General features: G+C 31.9%; 1 protein-coding gene across 1 annotated transcript; it reads right to left on the reverse strand.

Moving 5' to 3' along the window:
• Positions 1 to 460: 460 nt before the first annotated feature.
• Positions 461 to 13,131, reverse strand: LOC134711640 (DDB1- and CUL4-associated factor 5-like). The gene is made up of 9 exons (XM_063572390.1): positions 12,806 to 13,131; positions 11,317 to 11,460; positions 10,569 to 10,605; positions 9,798 to 9,937; positions 9,219 to 9,348; positions 4,916 to 5,129; positions 4,403 to 4,469; positions 3,694 to 3,812; positions 461 to 2,898 (listed from the first exon to the last, which is right to left on the reverse strand). The coding sequence occupies exons 1-9, from the start codon at positions 13,032 to 13,034 to the stop codon at positions 1,801 to 1,803; spliced, it is 2,178 nt and encodes a 725-aa protein (XP_063428460.1). The 5' UTR covers positions 13,035 to 13,131; the 3' UTR covers positions 461 to 1,800.
• Positions 13,132 to 16,975: the final 3,844 nt, after the last annotated feature.

Raw genomic sequence — 16,975 nt, forward strand, 5'->3', positions numbered from 1 at the left:
TTCGAAAAAGAAATTACGGCCACAAATCTGAATTTCGAGCAAATATACAAAATTTCGACCTCATTTTACTAAAAAAGTAGCACATGAAGGTATATTTTTTATTACATATTTGATTTAATCAGGTAAAAAATAGCCTAAATGCAAATTTTCATGAACTTGTAAATACAGGATCAAAACTGTATCGTATGCCCTTAAGGTGGTACCTAACACTACAGGGAGATTACTATTTAAAGTCAGTGAAATATTTTAATTACATTGTAACAGGCTATTATTTGAACTTGGAATTATTTTTAATTATGGAATTTGCTTGATTTCTTGTTATTGAATTTTGTAATAAATTTCATGTTTATTCTGTACTGAAATGTTCTGTGCTGCGCACAACACTTTCTATTACATGTACAAAGAAAATAGTATATTTTCAATAGAATGTACTGTGCTGCGCACAACCCTATATCTATCTAACCAAAATACATTGTATGGAAAGTGTTATTAACCACTCAAAAAATTATAATACCAAATAAACATAGATTTATCAAAAAAAATTAAACACAAGAAATTAAGCAAATTCCATAATTAAAAATTATTCCAAGTTCAAATAATAGACTGTTTTGTGTTGTTCAGGGAATCTTAAGCTTCTTTATGATCAAAATAAGTGTTTGTCAAACTGCTATATAACCAGTGTAATTTTTCTGATCAATTGGTTGGTTTAAATATTTTGAATTTTTTATATTTTAGTCAAAGGGTCAAAGTAAATTCTTTGTCAAAATTTTATGAAAATTAAACAAGCCAAATTTATTTTAGTGAAAGTGTTGGGTACCACCTTAAATGGATCCCAATAATGCCTTACAGTATTTCTGATAACATTTATTCAACATGCACATCTTAATTTCACAAGACACAAAAGAACATCTATAAATGCCAATGCAAATGCATACCAAATTTTATTTTAAAAATTTGATCAGTTTAACTGTAAGTTTCCTAAAACAAGTGTTGATAAAATCATTAAAATCTGCATTTTATGACTTAAAAAACTAAATTTGAACTATTTATCTGTTAGCATTTCTATAACAGACAAATATATATAACACTTATATAAGTTAGTGTATTTTTAATGAAAAAACTACATATTGAATTCAATAATTATGCCTGAACATATTAACTTAAATGGTTGACAATTGCTTACATATAGATTTCATTAAACAAAACAAAAACAAAAAATATAACTTAACAAACAGGTTTATAATTCTGATGAAAAATAAAACAATAACATAAGTTTGGATTTATAAAAGATCATTAAAGCCACATCACAAAGTACAGACAGAAGAATTTTCTTTCAACTGGTGATAATTTTATCGATTAAAGAACTATCAGCTATTGGAGGGGGGAAATATAATAATATGTACATTCCAATTTCAAGTCTTGCAGACCAGTCTGAATTTAAACAATTATTTCATTAACGATTTCAATCTGCACTCATTACAAATCATAGTGTCTTATTTCTCAGATCCATTCCTACTCTATTCTTATTTCGAAATGAAATATATCATTTATATTACTAAAAGTGTAATTCAAATTTTGGACAAAAAATGAGGCCTCACCTTTTCCTTTAGATTAAAGAATACTGAACACTTATTTCATTACTATTTTTTATAATGTATTAGTACAAATTGATCATGCTGATAGAATATGAATGACAGCTGAGATTATAAGTAGAAAATCTACTAACTTTATATTCTCCTAATAATAATACAACGTACATATGATAATGAAAGACAAATGGCATAAAATAATGATTTCATTTTAATTATCTTCAGTTTTACTGTGACTTCTATACTTTCTTGAAGCAGTTTTATTTTTTAATCTTTTGAATCCATTTTGCTGGCCATTAACTTCAGGTTCATTATTTTTGGGACCTTCACCAGTTTCTACATTTTCAAAACAGTCTGAAGAAGCGCTAGCCAAGGATTTTGAACAAGATGGCTGATTTTCTGCTTCATGCAAGTATGGTCCCATATCCTCTTCACTGTTTTTACGTTTATTATTTTCTTCACATTTTGAATTTTCAGTTAAATTTTCACATGCTGCATTTTTATGAATATTGTTTTTCTCGCTCTCTTCTAAACTTTCAGTATCATTTATATCTGAATCACTATTTAAAGCACTATCTCTCAACAGTTTTAATCTTTTTAACTGTAAGCGATTTCTCTGTCTATGAGCAGACAGCATATTTAGTGAGTGACCTTGAACTTGTTCCCTATTAGTAGAACTCTCACTTGCTGTGTTTTTGTCTTTTTCACTGTCACTAGAATCTGAACTGTATGTGACCAAAGGTCTCTTTCTTTTAGTCTTTCCATTAAGTTTTCGTTGCTTGCATCTTTCTTTTATCAGCTTTTCTATAGTCTTTCCACCTTGTAGAGAATTATTTTCAGGGTCTGTATCATTGTCCGAACTATTGGAAATCTCACTGTATTGGTCAGCAGCACTAGCAAAGGTCACAGAGAAAGAATTAACTGATGAATCCTCCTGACCATTTTCTTGGTTAAGAGTACTTGAAGTTTGGTTTTGTGTAACATGCCCTGAATCATTACTTTCGGAATCTGAGAAATCAGAATCGTGTATATTTTCAATTCTATCCAATAATTCTCCATCACTACTAGCAAAGTCTTCACTAGAACTGAACCCCTCAAGTTCTCTTTGTACTAATGAATCAAAGAAAGCAAGCATTCGAGGATCTTCCTCCACTGATTGGCTGGAATAATCATGTGTCATCACATGACCAGTTTGTAGCACAAGGTTGATATATTCCTCATGTGAGTAGGCAGGTCTAGCTGAATTCTTCTTGACAGAAAGGGAATCTATTCCACCTTCTGATGTCGGCACTGGAAATGGACTCCATACCTGTTTAATAAAAATTATGAAACAAATACATTATTAGGGCAATCAGCTCAGTCAAACTTTCAGCTAATAACAACTGTGAAATTTCAATTATCCAGTGACTCCTTATACCTCTTGTTCTGTGAACAAAACAATATGAACATTAAATGTGAAGTTCTACTATGCTACACATGAAAAAAAAAATCATTTTATTAGGTGTGACAAAAAACCAGTAGTACGCTACTCAAAGTTTTCAACCCCTAAATGCATCAAATAAATACAAATGGTTCCACAGTATTCTGTAAGCAATATTCACATAACTTTCATACTTTGCTTTTTTCTTCTGACTCTAAACCTATTTTTCTTTTTAATATTTGCATATGAAGGAGCATTTTGTGAATTAAATGTAAACACTTTCAAACTATTGATATGAAAAATCTTGGTTTTTTGTTGGACATAACACATACATGACATAAAATTGAGAATGGAAATGGGGAATGTGTCAAAGAGACAACAACCCGACCAAATAAAAAAACAACAGCAGAAGGTCACCAACAGGTCTTCAATGTAGCAGAAAATCCCCGCACCCGGAGGCGTCCTTCAGCTGGCCCCTAAACAAATATATACTAGTTCAGTGATAATGAACGCCATACTAATTTCCCAATTGTACACAAGAAACTAAAATTAAAATAATACAAGACTAACAATGGCCAGAGGCTCCTGACTTGGGACAGGCGCAAATTTTATCAGTCATCAGATCCAGACAAAATTATACATGTAAAATCTGTTATCAATAAACCAATATTTTAAGCAATTTACCTTGATTGATTTTTCAACACCAGATGATAAGATAAGATGATTGGCTGCATTAAACCTCACTTGATTTACAATAGATCTATGTCCTTGTAATACCATGTGTGCATCATTTACAAACTGTCCTGTAAAAAGATTATCTTTTGAAAAAGGTTGCTTTATATTAAAATCATACAGTATTCAATTCGAAATGTGACTGTATCGATCCTTGATAAAAACTAATAGTTGTTGAGATTATTTTAAATGTAAATTTTAACTAAAATATGGAAATATAGATCCTGGCTTCTCCTTTTATTATAATATTTATTGATTGATTGGTGTTTGATGCCACTTTCAAAACTAAAGTGCTATTTCATGGCATTTATAATTATTAATGTTGGAGGATGCTGGAGTGCCCAGATTGATAAAATGGTAAATAAATCATCAAACCTATATTAAAAACTTGACGAGGCCTCAGTACCACTTCAAGAAGTGTTTCGCCATTTTCATGACCATGAACATTCTATAAATACTATTTCTCTTTTTTTTTCAATTAGTATAAGTTTGTCTTATGCATGTTTGTCCATTATAAATTCTTTTCAAAGGCAATGTGTACCAAAATATCACTGTATCAAAGTATAAGGTTAATGTTACATCCCTTAAAATTCATAAAGAAAAAAATCAAACTTGTAATGAAACAATTTAAAGTTCTTTTAGAGCATCGTTCCTGACTTACTTTTTGATAAATCATCAGGTATCTTCCACATGTATAGATTACAGTCATCAGATCCAGACAAAACATACTGTAAAATAAATATGACTTAATGTAAGATACAATAAATCATAAATTGAGGTTGATGAAGATGAAAAAAATATATAATAAATATTGGTATCCAAATTCAGCTCTTCAACTTGAAATAAAAAGCATAAAATACAACTAAGGTTGTGGTCATGGGCCCATGGCCTATGTTGGATTAGCATCTTTATCCCTCACATTTACCTAGGACAAATAGGTTTCTTACCAATTTCAATTGAAGCAACTTGATAGATTACATGAGATTTTTATAATACTCCTTTTTAAGACTAAAACTTGGTAATTTAATAAGTTTGCTCTATGTTGCCATTTAAATGATAACCCTATCCAAATATATTTAATGAACATCGGTACTGAATGTTATGGACAGACAATTAATCAAAGTACTACATGTTTTCCAACCATTGGCAGACAATAAACCAACTTGATATTTACCTGATCTCTATCTCCAGCAAATGAGCAGCTTTTCATTGTACAAGAGTTGTAATATCCAGCATGGTCAAATTCACATAAAGGAAAGGGACTTTTTATATCATATAAAACTGGAGGTAGACGTCTTCGTAATGCTAGCAGTCGGTCTCCCATCTTACTAATGCAGACACTCATACAACTCTGCTGTACTAAACCACTACCATATCTCAATAAACAACTGAAAATAAATTATCATACTAGTACTATATAATTTCATAATAGTTATTGAAAAACTGGTCATTATCGTGATATATGGACAGCCGATAGGACGGTGGTATTCACTGTCTCAGTCAATACCACTGTCTTAAGGCTGTCCATATATCACGATAATGACCAGTTTTTTCAATAACTATTATTTTTATTTCATTGAGAAACTATGTTTTAACCAGATGCTCCGCAGGGCGTAGCTTTATACGACCGCAGAGGTTGAACCCTGAACGGTTGGGGCAAGTATGGACACAACATTCAAGCTGGATTCCGCTCTAAATTTGGATTGTGATTAAATAGTTGACACAGAATAGGTTTCTGACACAGAATGAGTGTATTCAAATGAACTTAAAATTTTTGTTTTCTCTTAGAGCAATTCACTATGCTGTTGAATATTAATCCTCTCAAAAAAATGTTTGAAGAAATTTTCTTTTTATTTATGAAATTTCAAATGAGAAAAATTGAACCCAATTTTTTAATCACATCCCCCTTTCCCTTATTCCAAAACTAATTTCAATTAAAATATTCTAATGGAGTTTGCAACAATTACTACTCATTTAAATACATCATAAAATATTAAGATGTAAAAAAACTGCTTGTTATCACTGAATGGTAAAGATTATTTAAATTTATCAGTTGGTAGTAAAAAGTGAATATACATTGTATATTGTATATAACAAAGATTTAAGTTGATTCTGGACAAAGAAAGATAACTCCAATTAAAAAAAATTCTTGCAGATATTTCTTGCTTACTATACTGGACAAAGAAAGATAACTCTTAATTAAAAAAAAATTTGCTATTTCACAATATTGTGAAATTAGATATTTCTTGCCATTGCACAATACTGTGCAATTGAAAAGACTTGCTATTGCACAATACTTAATATAATAATTTTAGATCCTGATTTGGACCAACTTGAAAACTGTGCCCATAATCAAAAATCTAAGTACATGATTAGATTCAGCATATCAAAGAGGCCCAAGAATTTAATTTTTGTTAAAATCAAACTTAGTTTAATTTTGGACCCTTTGAACTTTAATTTAGACCAATTTTAAAACTGGACCAAAAATTAAGAATCTACATACACAGTTAGATTTGGCATATCAAAGAACCCCAATTATTCAATTTTTGATGAAATCAAACAATGTTTAATTTTGGACCTCGATTTGGGCCAACTTGAAAACTGGGCCAATAATCAAAAATCTAAGTACATTTTAAGATTCAGCATATCAAAGAACTCCAAGGTTTCAATTTTTGTTAAAATCAAACTAAGTTTAATTTTGGACCCTTTGGACCTTAATGTAGACCAATTTGAAAACGGGACCAAAAATTAAGAATCTACATACACAGTTAGATTCGGCATATTAAAGAACCCCAATTATTCAATTTTGATGAAATCAAACAAAGTTGAATTTTGGACCCTTTGGGCCCCTTTTTCCTTAACTGTTGGGACCAAAACTCCCAAAATCAATACCAACCTTCCTTTTATAGTCATAAACCTTGTGTTTAAATTTCATAGATTTCTATTTACTTATACTAACGCTATGGTGCGAAAACCAAGAAAAATGCTTATTTGGGTCCCTTTTTGGCCCCTAATTCCTAAACTGTTGGGACCAAAAACTCCTAAAATCAATACCAACCTTCCTTTTGTGGTCATAAACATTGTGTTTAAATTTCATTGATTTCTATTTACTTTAACTAAAGTTATTGTGCGAAAACCAAGAATAATGCTTATTTGGGCCCTTTTTTGGCCCCTAATTCCTAAACTGTTGAAACCAAAACTCCCAAAATCAATCCCAACCTTTCTTTTGTGGTCATAAACCTTGTGTCAAAATTTCATAGATTTCTATTAACTTAAACTAAAGTTATAGTGCGAAAACCAAGAAAATGCTTATTTGGGCCCTTTTTGGCCCCTAATTCCTAAAATGTTGGGACCAAAACTCCCAAAATCAATACCAGTCTTCCTTTTATGGTCATAAACCTTGTGTTAAAATTTCATAGATTTCTATTCACTTTTACTAAAGTTAGAGTGCGAAAACTAAAAGTATTCGGACGACGACGACGACGACGACGACGACGACAACGACGACGACGACGACGCCAACGTGATAGCAATATACGACCAAAATTTTTTTAAAATTTGCGGTCGTATAAAAAGCATTCATAAATTCAAATTGTTTAAAGTCACCTCCAGATAATGTATGATTTCTGTAGGAAAGAGTGAAGACCGGTCATAGTTTTAGAAATCTATATAAGTCACTTCAATATTTGAAATACAAAATAAAGTTTCCTTAAATTTCATCAGTAGCACAACAGTCATTAGAGTTGTCTGCAGTAGCAGATGTGTCTTCCATTTTCCTAACTGTAAACCGCAAACACATCTGAATCGCATTGCTTTTTATTACGGAACGTTACTCAAACAGACAAATCACACCTAACCGGTCATTATCATGTAAAAGTCTGTTAACGTCCGGTTTTCCGGTCCGTTTTGTTCTGTTAATGACCGGTGGGACTTATTACTGAAGAATAAAGAATGTCATGTGGCCTCTTTTTATCCAATAAGATAAGCTTATTCTTAACCAATATGAAATACAGTTAACTCTCATTGTCTCAAACTTGGTTGACTCGAAATTTCGGATGAGTAGAAGTTTTCACGAGGTCCCGAACTTTGTTACAAATAAATGTATGTAATTCGACTCCTGATGAGTCGAAATTGGATGAGTCGAAATTTCGGTTGAGCCGAACTAAATTAAATTTCCCAAGGTCAACAAAATTTATAATTTATCTCGAACTAATACACATATGTCAAAACATGACCTCCGGCATTTAAATGGATTGAAGAGGTAATCTGACAATAAACGTGTAATTAAATTTCCAGTCACTGACCACTGTATTGATTTATGACATGATATTTCCACGAGTGTTTACCTGAGATTATCTTTTATATAATTTTTATAAATAATTAGTGATACATTGTTAATGTTCAGGAAAAGGTATTTAAAATGTTTACAAAACAATTAATTGTGATTTAAACTAATGAGCTTGGGTGTGAATAAAGTAAGGAATATGACTTCCGTTGATGATCACCTAAAACTACTCAATCGGCGTCTTTTATCTTGTTGTGTTTTCTTTTGAAAAGAAAGAGTTAGATAAAACAAAATGAAGAGAAATCTAAATTATCTAAAATCTCTTGTATCCGAGAATAAACAATTTTGTCAACTATAAACTACCTGAATAATGAAACTATCGATGGGAAATTACTCTCTCAGATAAAAGCCATAGGAAAAAAATGTAACTGAAACAATTGAATAAGTAAAAATAATGTTATTAAAATAATGAAAGACCATGACATACAAATACATCGATCTGATACCAGAATATCGATCCCCTTCCCATATTCACCAGGATTTATTTTAGCTTTACCAAGCTAAGCAAGAGTTGTGTCCCTTGTTCTGTCAAACTTCGGGTTTTCGTTTGAGTCGAACTACGTGTATCTCAAATTATTTCTCTGGTCCGGCTGACTTCGAGATAACGAGAGTCGACTGTACAATAAAATATTCTTCTGTTATACATTGTATTTACAGGTTACTATTTTCAAGTTTAGTCAATAAGAAGATGTTACTCATTCCAAAATAAATGGGTAATGTGTCAATGAGACACGGATGATGCCTCTGCTTGCTTATCATGTAAAGTTATAAAGGGACATAACTGAAGAACGGTAAAAGTTACACTACCTAAATTTTTACTAGATCTGAGTTTTGTGGTTGATATTAAGTAGTGCATAAGTTTCATAACATTCAGTTGAGGCAAACTTAAGTAAGAGAATAGAAATGAAGTTTAGCTATTTTTTTATTTGTAAAGGAGCATCACTCCAGAACAGTAATAATGGCACCACCAAAATTCATACTTGATCTGTGTTTTATGGTGATAAGCAATGTGTGTAAGTTTCATAACATAACACATCACTGTGATACCAATATATGATTGCATTTTTTTTGTGGTTGTATAAAAATTACAGAAATTGAACTAAATTTATTACACAAAATCTCTAAAGATCACCTTCCAGGTTTCCTGATATCCCATAATCCAATGCCCTCTTTAGCATTAGCTGTAGCAAGCAGACGTGGTTCTACTGGGTTATATGCCACTGCATGCATCGATGAAGTGTAATTTGCCAAACAGAATGGTTCTGTGAGAAAAACATGACAACTTTATTTAAAGTTTATTATATGCATTCAATAGTTCATCAAAGAAACTAAAAAACAAGTATTATCTAAATAAAGACATCACTCACATCAGTGTTTACGACATTGGCTTGTATTGTGCACATTTAAGTGCATTCCAAAGCAAACACAAGAAATTCATACAAAGTGGCACAGAATGTTTCAAAGCAAATTTGAATCTTATGATAATCAGACAAAAATATAAGACACGTTTAGATTTTTTAAGTCAGAAAATCATATCGGAGGCCAAACACATGACCTTGTTATTCCTTCTCCTTTTTATACGAAGATCATCTCTTACTAAGTTGAGAATCTGAACACTTTGTCAAAAGGGAATTATAAAAAATATAGAATAGAAATAAGGAATGTGTCAACGAGACAGCAACCTGACAAGATTGTTAAACAATATAATTACCTGTAGTAGCTGGTTCTCTTATGTCAAATACTAAAATTCTTCCATCATCACAGGCACTGGCAAACACATTGCCATTGTTAGGGTCAGATGTCAGTCCATACACTGCATCATCATGCATGAACACATCTAATGTGGCACCACTAGAATAGATGGGAGATTTAATTATTATGTTTCTTTAACATCTTTGTACAATAAATCTGAGGATCTAGCATTTAGATGCTATAACTTATTTATTTTTTTTAAATTGTGAGACAATTAAATAGATATTTTGTTGATATTTCTGTCATTATGGTACATGTAGTATGAATTTGGTTAGCTAGCTTGTTAGCTTGTTTAAAAGTAGACTATCCAACAGATAACCAACCTATCTGTCTGTAGGACTAGGCTACTTTGAAAGAAGGATTACTTACAATGAATTCATGATTCAGCTAACAAGCAAGCTAAGCAAACATATTACCTTCATCCACACATTCAATGCAATCGGCTGTTAATGTCAGATCAAAATTCAATTGTTAATCTTTATATTTTCTTCCAATTTTGAGAAAGTAATCAAAATTTCAAATGAAAGTTTGAGCTTTAATAGTTATCAAAGGTACCAGGATTATAATTATTAATAAATATTTTCTGATTATTTTTTTAAAAATATTTTATTGTTGTCATGTTGTTTTTGTTGTACTGTTAGATTCAGCATCTAAGACAAATCAATGTATGATAATCAGTATTTGAAAGAGTTTAAAATCTAGCTATGAAATTATATACATTTTTAATTACCTTTCAATGTCATGTACAAGGACTTGTTCATCATTACCTTAAATATAAATAGAATGATTTGTTGCTTTACTTGTTTTAAAATTGACCTATTCAGAATCAAATGCATTCTGGATAAAATTTTCAAAAGTGTACACCAAAATGATGTGATTGGTTTAAAATGTTCTAAACAATGGAATTTCAACAAATGACGTACATGTAACGCTATTTTAATTTTTGATGTACGAACAATGAGATTACCCATAGTCCTTTAGATTCTGAAAAGGCGAATTAGTTAGGAACAATGCTATAAGGTCAAGCATGCAGTCCTGAATGTTTACTTTTAAAGAATTTAAAAGGCAACAGATGGGTTTTCAATGCAGAGAGAAAATCCTGCACCAAAAGGTGGTCCTCAGCTTGCCCTTAGATAAACATGTGTACTATTTCAGTGTTAATGGACATCATACAAAACTCCAAAACAAATAAATGAACTTAAATAATAAAATATAAAAAAACTTACAAAGGCCAGAGGCTTCTAACTTGGGACAGTAGCACAAGTGCAGGGGTGTTTAACATGTTTTGTGAAATCTCAGCCCTCCCCTATACCTCTTGCCAATGTAGAATAAAGAAACACACATCAATATGTAGAGTTAAACACAGTTTAAAAGAAGTCTTGAGTCTCATGTGAGAATAGATACATGTAACAAGAGAAACTAAGCAAAATAACAATGATACATAATAATAATAATACATAAATATGTTTGATACTTACCACCAGAAAATATCTTCTTGTTGTCATGATCAAAAGCAATACAGAAGATGTTACTGTTATGTTCTCCTTTCATTATCTTAGGAGAACCTATATCTGACAGGGCTTTCTCTATGTTCCACAATAACACTCTTCTGTCATCACCACCTTGAAATAAAAAAATAAATAAAGTGAAATTTTAATTGTAAGTTTGAATATAATCATAACCTTTAATTGTATCAAGATACATTTTTGTATTTTGATGTACAATGTACATGTACATGTATCTAGCAGTTTTCACATCAGCCAAAAACTAGAAAATGAAGGTTAAGCAAAATGGTTGATACAATATTAATGATGTGTTGAGTTGATTAAAGCCGTTAAATTTCTCCTTGACAACATCAATGCTTGTTTTTGTAATTAAGTTTATCAAAAGGTTGTAGGTATTCCAATTACAAACTTGTATGGAGGAATAAATATATAAATAGAGAACTCCTGTTAAACACTTCAACAAACAAAACTGCCCACATTGACAGTTCCATAAAATTCAACATGACATGAATTGGAAGACTTTTTAGCTATTCGGGACATACAGATTATTTGCTTTAAACTAATCTATAGATAAGGCACCAGATACATGCTTCAAGGTAAATCACCCTGAGCAAAATTTACATGCAGGTGTTTTCTTTTAATATACATTTTACTGTATGTAGCTGGTTCTTAGCAAATAACAATTGAAATTTTATACCAACTCTAAACAGAACAGATGTAAATCCAGTAATTTTCATAAAGGGGGTGGGGCACTGATTGCCTAAAAGTAGGTTTGAGGCTTTCGTACAAACCTACTTGAAAACAAATCAAAGAACCTTATTGAGCAGGCTCTCATAGCACAAGTCCCACACATTGTCACTTGACAAATAAAATTACTCTAAGTAAATATAATTGAATCATAATTTCCAGTCGATATGCACATCTACATACATATAGTATGTCCTTATTATCTAAAAAGGTGTCATGAAATTCTGGTGTGTGGTTTTAGAGGAGTAGCAATGACAAGAACTGGACTGATGTACAGACGGACTGATAGATGGGTCAAAAACATTATACCCCTTCATAACTTCATTGCTTGATAATTTCAATGTGTTGGGTATAATAAGCACTATTAAAGACGACATCCTGTTTGAATTGTAACTGTTAAAGTTAAGTTCGGCAGTCCATGTGACCCCCCTCAGAAATGTTTGGCTATAGGCCTGCCGCTCAAGTCATACACCAGTGTTTCCCTAATTAATTGACCAAAAGGGGGGCGGGGCACCCTGACCCCTTAAATTAACCACTGTAGATGCAGTCTCAGGTGAGACATAGGGTGTTCTGTAAGAACATTTAACAGTTGTAATTTATCTGGATTCGGTTAACCCTTCTTTCTCTGGCAACAGATAAAAGCTTTAAAAAGGGGCATAACCACTGAACCAGTGTAAACCAGTATTGTAGACATGTATGAAAAAACAACAAATACCTGAAGACATAAATTGTCCTCCTTTGTGTGAGAACTCTATTGCATTAACACATCCATAATGTGCTTTAAGTTCTCTCTTGAACAAGTTTTTTGCTAAGCTGGTTCTGTGCCTCATAAATTTGTCTGATGATGTATTTGGTTGAGTGTTACCAATTTCTCTTCTTCCAATGAAGCCAACCGGGTCACATACTGAAGATGAACAGTTTTGCCTAAAACTTCTGAATGCCATTTTTGACAATTTTCAGGCACATACGTCAAAGTATCGATTCTACTCAGAAATAAATATGCATTCCTTTCCGGAGAGCCGACTTGTCATCGGTTATTTACTAAATTATTTCCCCTGAAAAAAAATACGCAAATTAATACAATATTAAGGTAAAACCCGAGAATCACGAAATCTCCCGCCAAATTTCGGGAGTTTTCAAATACGTCTATGTATAAATATGTTGAAATAACTATTTTTTTATATTTTCGCCATCGGTCATCAAACTTACTAAAATATACCGTGGAAAACCTCTTCTGGTGTCACTGGTATTAAATAAATCAAATTATCTTTGAAAAAAAAACCACACTTTTAACACCGTTATCAACCAAACTAGCCTTAACCAGAGCTCTGCCTTAACTTAACACAAATAATCATGCAAAGTAGAGTATTTTAAAACGAGACACAAAATACAACATATGTGCTATCAGAAGAAATCTAAATTAGTCCTGTGCCACCTGAAAGAAAAGTCGTCTTCAATCCTTGTGAACTCGGTGAAGATGTGTGTTGCGATGAATGTAAAAAGAACGTACCAAGGGGAATTAAAAAAAACTTTAAAGGTTGAGAGAAACTTACCGTGCAGTTGAATAAACCAATAAAAAGGGTGATAATCTCCGGCACTGCAGAATTGTGATTAATAGTGGCATTAAGGAATTGAATATGTCAACTAAATCGTTTTATAATTCGTAATTTTTATTAGATGATGACTGGCTAAAGTTCGACCGTTTGTTCAATAGCTTAATTCCCTGTAAGCAGCAATTAATTCTCTGCTGACTAGAAAATCCTGATTGGAAACGCAAGCTCTTAAATAAACTCATCATAGATACCAGGACTAAATTTTGTATATACGCCAGACGCGCTTTTTGTCTACAAAAAGCTCATCCGTGACACTCTAATCCATAAAAGTTAAAAACAACAATAAAAATAAGAAAGAAAAAAAGGGCCAAAAAAAGTAATAAGTTGAAGAGCATTGAGGACCAAAAGTCCTAAAAGTTTTACCAAACCTAGCTAAGGTAATTTATGCCTGAGGTAGAATAGCCTTAGTATTTCAAAAATTCAAAATTTTGTAAACAGTTAATTTATAAATATAACCATATCAAAATACTGTATTAGCTGAGAGATGTATACTCGATGCATGTGCAGGCGCTGGTTGCGGAAAGTCAGCAAACTTTGATTTATCAAGTTTGTGAGAGGATATATCATCTATATAGCGTAATGTGAAGGTAAGTGAAAATCATTGCCGTTTTGTTATTCTTCATGAGAAGCTTCTGCATTTATGAATTCCGCATCTTAATTGTGTATAAATTATCAAGTCGACGAGAAAAGGAGCACAATAAGGTCCCATAAGAATACCGATTGTTTCTAGAAAAACACGTCCTTTAAAAGAAAAGTAATATGTTGTCAATAGACAAACTTATTCGTACATTGGCGTTTCTTTGTATTGAGTACGCCTTCCAATTGATCATATTTTATGGTGTGTTTTTCTATGTTGTGGTGTTATACTATTGTTTCAAAAAATGGAGAAAGTTTGATACCATTATAACGTGTAAGCCCGTTGCAAATGTTTACACCTGTCCTAAGTCAGAAATCTGATGTACAGTAGTTGACGTTTGTTTATGTAGTTCGCATACGTGTTTTCCTTTCTCGTATTTATATAGATTAGACCGTTGGTTTTCCCGTTTGAATGGTTTTACATTACTAATTTTTGGGGCCCTTTATAGCTTGCTGCATGTTCGATATGAGCCAAGGCTCCATGCTGAATGCCCTACCTTGACCTATAATGGTTTTCTTTTATAAATTGTTATTTGGATGGAGATTTGTCTCATTGGCACTCATACCACATCTTTCTTTATCTAAATCAGTTGTCTTGGTGATTTCAACCTCAGAGAAATAAAAATGAATGGCAAATTTTATTTGTACATCGAGCCAGAAATTTAACCTATAACAAATACATTGCAGTACACGGAAAACTTTGCACATATTATGTTCATATGATACCAAAAGCCAACAATACTAGCCATGGACAATCTTAGTAATAAACAAAATCGTGTACATGTATATGTACTCCACTAAATAATGAATCTTTTGGTATATCGCCGTGTTCTAAGCGACACATTGATGTGTAGGTCATGAATTTCCTGAATGAAATTCATTTTTTATTTAATAATTGGTGCCGTAGGAAAGGTCCACCAAAATTTTGAGCAAGGAATTCGGATATCTTAAAGAACACTAAAATAAACTTCACAAAATTTATATATAAGACAAAAGAAATTGAAGTTTGAACGAACCAAATGAAACAAGACAGTACAAAAGATAATCCATGAAAAATACAAAATTATTAGAAACTTCGGATGTATCAGGATGTGTTTTTCATGCGAGATTAAAATTGAGAATGTAAATGGGGACTGTGTCAAAGAGTCAACAACCCGACCATAGAAACAGCAGAAGGTCACTGTAGCGAGAAATTCCAGCACCCGGAGGCGTCCTTCAACTGGCCGCTAAACACATATATTGAATGGATACAAATGAAAAACAACAAACACATGTATATATATAATGTTTTCCATTTCTACATGGCTCATAGGAAAATGAAATATAAAAACGGTCTGAAACATCAATGGACAAGTCACGGTCTCGGTTAGAAGATTAAAATTTGATCAATCAATGTTTTTAAATGTTTTTTAGACGTATTTCCCGTCTATTTGTATTACTTTATCAACGTATATATGACGATGACATCAATATTTCTTTGTTTTCTAGCAATGTGCAGTGTAATATCCATATCCGTATAATGAAAAAAAAAAATCTGGTTATACCATCTTCTGATCATATTAAAACAAGCGTTTGTCCAAGATTGGTAGAAACCCACTATATTTTAATACTGTAATTTAAATTCTAAAAAAATAACCACAGATGGAATGTAATGTAAACTGTTAGAAAAACTAAGTCCATTTGGGAGTAAAATAAGATAAACAGGATTTTATTTTCAAGATACTGTCTTATGATCACAAACAAGCTTCTGTCTTCGTTTGGTAGAAATCCAGAGGAGTTTAAGAAAGCTATTTAAATTTCAAAAACTTTAACCACATCTAGAGAATATTTGTGGACGCCACCAACGACGACGAAAGTAGGATATCTATGTCTTACTTTTTCGACCAAAGTTGAAGGTTCGACAAAAGTTTTAAAAAAAACATTGATTAACACAATTTTCATCTGCTAACCGAGTCCCTCCCTAACTGTGGACCAATCTAAGAATAATGTAAAATCATGAACTATGTCATAAAAGAACAATAAAAAGAACAATAAATCAACGTTTTGCAGAAAGCTTAGAAAACTCTACAACACTGCTCTTTGATACGTTCAAATGGTAGACTTGCAAAAAAGAAAACGGAGAAGTCGAAAATTGCGAATAGCCCACTTAAAATCGGTTTTAATGGAATATGATCTAATAAGATAACCCTGGTCAGTTAAAATAAATTTACCCCACCTGGGAGCCGTATATCTAACTATGTTACTGATTGAAGATACAGTGATACTACCATAGAACATACATTGATTGTGTCATACTTTATACATCATCAGGCTAGTAATCAAAGGAAACGAGACAAGGTAAGGTATTCATATATAATGAAATTGGAATTGGATATGTAAACTGTACCAAAGTAAGTAATTGTCCGTTTGGTCTAATTTTTACAGTGTTATTTTCTCATCAAACCATTTGACTTTAAAAAACGGTCTTTAAAAAGGCAAAAACGCGAGAACTTTTTTTTAGAATGTTTGTTATTCAAGGATTTGTATAGTTAACTATACAAATCCTTGGTTATATTAAAAATCTTATTTTTACCCGAAAATTTAAAAAATCGATGTAAAAATTTAAACTTAAACATGGGCATTTTGAATGTCTTTAT

The sequence above is a fragment of the Mytilus trossulus genome, chromosome 3 (genome assembly GCF_036588685.1).
Source record: "Mytilus trossulus isolate FHL-02 chromosome 3, PNRI_Mtr1.1.1.hap1, whole genome shotgun sequence".
Lineage (NCBI taxonomy): Eukaryota > Metazoa > Mollusca > Bivalvia > Mytilida > Mytilidae > Mytilus > Mytilus trossulus.

Bases quoted from the DNA above. Each gene is read 5' to 3' on its own strand.
- LOC134711640 (XM_063572390.1), bottom strand. From the start codon at position 13,034: ATGGCATTCAGAAGTTTTAGGCAAAACTGTTCATCTTCAGTATGTGAC. The intron at 9,349-9,797 runs GTAATTATATTG...TTTTTCTCACAG, and splicing joins AAGAGAACCAGCTACTACAG to AACCATTCTGTTTGGCAAAT. The intron at 4,470-4,915 runs GTAAATATCAAG...TTTATTTTACAG, and splicing joins TTGCTGGAGATAGAGATCAG to TATGTTTTGTCTGGATCTGA.